General features: G+C 42.0%; 1 protein-coding gene across 1 annotated transcript; it reads left to right on the top strand.

Annotated features, from left to right (window-relative positions):
- Positions 1–864: 864 nt before the first annotated feature.
- On the top strand, positions 865–4,065 carry LOC128712523 (geranylgeranyl transferase type-2 subunit alpha). Its single transcript, XM_053807416.1, has 5 exons — positions 865–960; positions 1,345–1,443; positions 2,325–2,563; positions 2,630–2,811; positions 2,879–4,065. Exons 1-5 carry the CDS (start codon positions 865–867, stop codon positions 4,063–4,065), a joined length of 1,803 nt encoding a protein of 600 aa, XP_053663391.1.
- Positions 4,066–6,507: the final 2,442 nt, after the last annotated feature.

The following is a 6,507-nucleotide window of genomic DNA, read 5'->3' as shown; positions in this document are numbered from 1 at the left end:
TAATGTTGATTTTATGCTTCTCGTCTTGTTGGAGATGCCATTTAGCGTTCCGAGTTTAGAATCGTTTCACCGAACCCCGGGGTGGAACACTAACATGCGAGCGTGTGCCGGGGTTATGTTGTTGTTGAGTTTTTGTTTTCCCTTTTTGATGCCGGTGCATACGAACCGGGGGAAATGCATCAGAGCTAGGGATGACGCCGATGACACGGCTGGTCGGGGCGTTTGTTAGACAAGCGTTGGGCGCGCGATGCGCAAAGAGCGGTCTGCGCATTTATGATGTCAAGTGCGCAGAACGTGAACCGTGTGTGGCACGCACGATGCGGTCGAAAAATAACCCATGCTCCACGTGCATCTCTTGTATCTGCCCTTGCTGTTGGGTTTTAGAAAGCAGCCAGCTAACTCGGAATACTGGAATTGTTTACATTTGTTCCTCAAAATTATGGTACTTCAAGAATTCCTAATTTTAAAGAATAGTAAGCTAACTAACCAACTAAGAATTGCAATAAAAAAATATTTTACAAATGAAGGTAGCGCAAGACGAATAGAATAAGTATTTTCCGAAGATATAAAAACGCCTCTTTTAGTTATAAGCACGAAAATAAACATCTACTTGACTTTGATAAGAAAGTGGAATATCGGAGTACATTAGTAATAATATTCAAATAAAAGCATCTTCAAAAATAAAAATGGAGAAATGTGTTTAATGAAATGAATCGATCTTACTAACCTGGTAGCAACTGCTCCAACACGTTAGGCTGCTACAGAGTCTGTCGTTGCCCTGCCGATGCAATACCTTCTCCAATATCAAACTCCAAACTGATGCAGCTAAAACCGTCCATGGACGCCAATCGGTCCACGCCCGGCATGTCGTTTTCAAACGTTCAAGGTTCACCCGCCAGCTTCTCCCACATCTCGTGGGGAGGTCACGATCTTCAGACCCAACAACACCAAAAGCTGAACGTTTGGAAAGAACACGAAAAAGACTCGAAACGCGGGAAAATATAAATAAACCGCCTTTAATGTAACAGCTTCTCTCTTTCCGAGTGCGTTTCATCCCGGTCTAGCAACGCCGCGGTACCAAAACGGTACACCACACACAAACATCTGCCGCAGCAGGCCATGTTTTTTCTACTCGCGGGAATATTTTCTTTCCAGTTTCAATTGAATGTGCGTATATTTACTACAGGATGGGATCACTTTTCGGGTGTTGTTTTGCGACTGGTATCAGTGAAGTTAGCAATTAACAGAAACAGATTTTTCTTTACGAAACACAGCACATGCCTAGGGCCTCTAATCTGACCCTTAACGACCCATTCTTTGTTGCGTCTATTGGACCATTTTTAGGCAGGCATGATAACCCAGCAGGTCGTTACGCCAAATCAGATGATAACACATGCACTATTAGCTACACAACCGGCACAATCGAACGTACCGGTCTTTTTGGTGTGACGCACTCCTTCACACACACTATACATTGCATGTAATCCTGTTGTTTTCCATTGTAGGTTAGTAGCTAAGACACTTTTCACACATAGCACACACATTTGAATAGAATTCGATTTAGCAAACTTTCCCAAATACCCTCAAGTGCACATGAACACCACACCCCAAAAACCACCATAAAAGCCGCGCTTAGACACTTACTCACATCGATCTTCTATTGTTTCACTAATTACCCGCACTTCCAAACAAATCGCACGCAATTTTCAACTCGAGAGTGCAACGGCACATCCTCTCCCGAACACGTTTGATTACAAACTGCCATGGCGCGTTTATCCGGGTGCGTTTTGAAACGCCGCTCGGGTATGGCGGTGTGTGTGTGTAAATCTTCGCTTTTTTCCTACTGCAGTCATGCACATGTGATCAAATGGAAAACAACACACGTCAAAACTACGAAAACTGGTTTCATTCCGCAATGGAGAAATAAAGTTGCAGCAATAAAACCCTAAACGAAACAGTCTTATAATTTGAAATAAACGCTGATTGAGTAGATAACGGATTTTGAAAATTTTGACAATCAACAGATAAAATAACTGGGTCTTAAAATTTGATCATAAATTCATTTGGATAATTGTTTTCGCAAATCTTGCCCACTGTGCAAACATAAAAGTGGCGAAAATGGTTTGACGTTTCTTGCGGGGCGAAATCCCCAAGTGTCAAATTAATCGCCAACCAGAAACAACATATCACCAAAACAAACCAATTTGCTGGGATATAATTGTTCGTCTTCAATCTAACTTTAAAATTATCTCAAAATGGTGAGTTAGTCCAACATAAATCCATCCATTCGTTGTATGTATCCACTTTCTTAATGACAATTTCAGCACGGTCGATTAAAAGTACGTACCAGCGCGGAAGAAGCAGCCCGCAAGAAGCTTGAACAGCAACAGAAGGTTAAAATGTTCCGTGCGGCAATGAGTCGCATTTTCGAGAAGAAATCGGCGCAGGAATATGACACCGAAATGATGGAAATCACGGCAAAACTGTTGGGAAGCAACCCGGACATAGCGACTCTGTGGAATTTGCGCCGAATGTGCATTCTGGCGTTGAAAGACTCGAACGTGTAAGTAGTGAGTTTGATTTGTGTACTGACCAGTATGACTCATCGTTACCTTTTGTCCACGCACAGTGAAGATATTCAAAGAGTTTTTGATAACGATCTTGGCTTTACGGAAATGTGTCTCATGGTAAACCCAAAATCATACTGCGCGTGGCACCATCGTTGCTGGATACTAGAAAATACTCCTACAGCCGATTGGCAAAAGGAGGTAGACTTATGCACAAAGTATCTAAAGCTGGACGAGCGCAATTGTAAGTATTTGGGGAATATGCACCTCTTATTAAATGAATTGTATTACAAATATGTTTTACCTTACAGTTCACTGTTGGGATTATCGACGATATGTAGTCCAAAATGCAAAGGTAACTCCGCAGAAGGAGTTCACATTCTGCACGGAAAAGATCGAGAAGAACTTTTCCAACTATTCCTCGTGGCATTATAGAAGCAAACTGCTGCCGGTACTCTATCCCCACATGGATGATCCGAGTCGTCCCATAAGCGAAGAAAAGTTGAAGGAAGAGCTAGAACTGGTCCTTACGGCAGCCTTCACCGATCCTAACGATAGCAGTGCTTGGTTTTATCAACGGTGGTTGCTTGGTTACTCGCAACCTGAGCTAGATCTAGCAGCTTGTCGCATCGATTCGAAGCAAAACCTTGCGGTACTGTCTTTTAGTGTACCGATCGATCTAGCTGCGGGTGGATTCGAATTGCTCGTACCGTGCTGTGATATATGCAACGATACCACCAAATGGATGCCGGCAAATGAAGGAAACACTTTTGATACAACTTGGATCATGAAAGGTTCGTTCGTAGTGAATGAAGAATGTGATGCAACTGTAACGCTTCTCACGCCAGATAAAGCCAAACACGTTCTCAACCTGCAAATCGCATCCCGGGACTGTGCGGTCGGAGTTAAGAAACCAAAGTTCGGCTACGAATTCGGGTCAGCCATCGTAGACGTGTTGAAAGCACAACTTGCATCTTGCCAAGAACTGTTAGAATATGAACCAGACAGCAAATGGACGCTGCTTACGGCTGCGCTACTAATGAAAGCGATCGATCGTCGCGGATATTACGAAACCATTCGTCAGCATCTGGCAAAATTGGAGACGGTAGATGCGCTTCGAAAAGGATATTATCTTGATCTTGCCAGCAAATGGTGCATCGAAAACAGGTTAGAAGAATGGATCGAGGCAGGAAATTTGTGCTCAGAAATTAAGCTATCCGGTATGCAGCTAACCGTGGTGAATTATGTGCAATATTTCGTCACAGCTGATGCTCTTAACTTAAGCACCAATCAGCTAATTGATCGCAATTTAGGTGTATTAGGTGGGCTGGTGTTCTGTAGAAAGCTGAATTTAGCGAACAATGCATTAGAAACGGGTGTTACGGTAAAAAAGTTACCGTTTGTGCATGAAATTATACTAAAAGGTAATGAGCAGCTTGCTGGAAACGAAACAGTGGTGGAAGAATTGCGAACCAAAGTAAAGCACTTGGTGCTTTAAGTACATTCCTTATAAATTGCAGAAACCATGAGCGGTGTGAATGGAGCACAAATAAATATCTTCATCCTATAAAAAAATGCATTACGAATAATATGTTGTTTTTATGCCATTTTTTAGGCGAAAGCATAAAAAGATACAATTATTCCAACTCTAGCTGGGAATAAAACATATCAGACAAGAATCAAGTTTTGTCTGAGCTGTCAGATGGAGTTCCTGCAGATGAATGTTGGTTTGTTCCGCTTCTTTTGTTCAATTGCTGGTAGCTGCCAATGCCACCTAGCGACGGATAGAGGAATATTGTGTTAGGTTATCCAAGACACCTATATATGTAACGATTAACTATCCAAGACACCATCGTGCCTAACGGATAACCAGTACCCGAGACACAAAGCGTTACAAGATTTCGAACACGTTATTTGTTATGAATGATGAACTTGTTTATTGAGCAAATGCTGCAGTTGAACTAAAATTTAAATTAAAAACTGTGAAAAACCATTTGCTCTTAAACTATTCTCGGGCTAAAATTATTAATTCACCTTGGCCTACGGTAGGGGTCTGCTGATTTGCTTATCATCTTTATGAGATGTCGTATGCCGATCAATTATTTCAGCCCCTCTGGAGAAATCAACTGCTGAGGAGTTTCTCAGATTGACGAATCCATCACGTCTAATTAGTATAGATATAGATATAGATATACATAGATATATAGATAGATATAGATAGATATAGATCTATGTGAAAGATCTAAACCAAAAAATGAAATGAAATGAAATAAAAACCTAATATCGGAATAAATTGAAAATTCGTATTCTGTTGAAGTAATGAAAGTTGCTTGATTTAGGGATCAATTTTAGTGAAAGTTTTGTTAAAATAGCTGTATCCATATAAAAGAGATCATATTTCACCAAAACAATTTAAATCTAGGCATTTCCTTTATAACAAACCCTTAATCTTGAAGGAAACGCTTCACGTTCTTGCACCTGTTGATTTTGGACTTTCCCCTTCATATTGTAAAACAGAAAATAGGGGAAGTGGACTACGTTTAAATTCCATAGTATAGAATGGGTCAAAAAGTCGAGATAGAATTAGGTTTTTTATACATTTTAGCAACAAAAATTTGAAATAACATCATTGAGAAAAATCATTCATTTTCTAAGGATTTCTTACCCTTGAAAGATATCAGTAGGTTTTGATTTGCGGTTTTTGTGTAATTGACATTTAATTACTACTAATCAAGAGTACCGGAGACATTTTAAATGTTTTACACACGGCAACATTCCTTAGTGAACCGCAACAAAGATCATGGACATCATTTGCGTTAAGGCTTTCGAGGTAACCCACTGAACAATATTGATCTTGTGGCTTTAGATGGAATAAATGGCATACATAGAAGAGAGAGCGAAAAAGCCCCACCACCGTTTCGTGTACCTTCAATTCCACATTAAAGTGACTCTTTCGCCGTAATGCAAATAATCCCTTCCCGTAACCTACATAACACGGGTTTCCAACCCTCCACCTTTTTTTTTGTGCTAGCCTAATTCCACTTGGAAGTTTTGTGTGGCAGGTTTTGTACGGCCAGTGGACCCGTAGGCTTCATCAGGCTTCGTTTCGCACAAAAGGTGAATGATTCTCCAACAGTTTGTACACGCGTAAGCCGCCTGGCAAAACAGCTAATGAAATGCTTGATGATGCACAACTTGTTTACCGTCGTTTTGCTTGTAGGATTCATGCAATTTTTTTTCTTCTTTGCTCTCCCCTCGCTCTATTTGCGAGGCGGAAAACTAAAACAGTATGTCCTCTTATGTTTCGCTCAACGCTGGAAGTGCAAGAAACGGGGGCCTACAAAAAAGGAACATCCACACACACACACACACACACATCCTGGGACGGAAAGATAATCCTTGTTTCGAAACCATTCCCTTTAGAAGGCACCCGCAAAAGTCGAACACGAAACGAAACGTACGGTGCTTGTGTCGCCAATGAGTCGCCATCCTTAGGCGTTGTCGCCACCAGCCAGCCAGCCTACGAAGGTGGACCTGTCGGTATGCAAAATATCGTAGCGAAAGGATAACCGGGTGGATGTAGTACCATACACCGGAAAGAAGGCACAAAGATGCGCCTCGGTTTCAGCAAACAAAGACTGGCCACCGTCGCTCGGATGAAAGCCCGGTTGCCAAAGGAGAAAGGTAAGGCTTCTTACACTCCTGAATCTGGACGGGTGGAATGCTGGTGTGTGTATGTGTCCCCCTCTTTTTTTAGCGAAGCTCCTGTTGGCTGTTTTGTAAGTGTGCATTTACTATCGTTCCACCCACTGCCCGGGATGGCGATGAAGTGTCCTCGGCGTTGTTCAGTATGCATTTCATCACACCGGCAAAGCACCGTGCGGATGCATTTCCTACACCGGTGTGTCCTACTTTCCCCGACCATCGACATCCCCAGGTA

The sequence above is a fragment of the Anopheles marshallii genome, chromosome 3 (genome assembly GCF_943734725.1).
Source record: "Anopheles marshallii chromosome 3, idAnoMarsDA_429_01, whole genome shotgun sequence".
NCBI lineage: Eukaryota > Metazoa > Arthropoda > Insecta > Diptera > Culicidae > Anopheles > Anopheles marshallii.
Note: the sequence above shows the minus strand (reverse complement) of the source record. Positions and strands in the feature narration are given on the sequence as shown.

Excerpts from the sequence above, each read along its gene's own strand:
- LOC128712523 (XM_053807416.1), top strand. The coding sequence starts at position 865 with ATGTCGTTTTCAAACGTTCAAGGTTCACCCGCCAGCTTCTCCCACATC. Across the intron at positions 961-1,344 it reads AACAACACCAAAAGCTGAAC|GCAGGCATGATAACCCAGCA; the intron begins GTTTGGAAAGAA and ends GACCATTTTTAG. Across the intron at positions 2,564-2,629 it reads GCGTTGAAAGACTCGAACGT|TGAAGATATTCAAAGAGTTT; the intron begins GTAAGTAGTGAG and ends GTCCACGCACAG.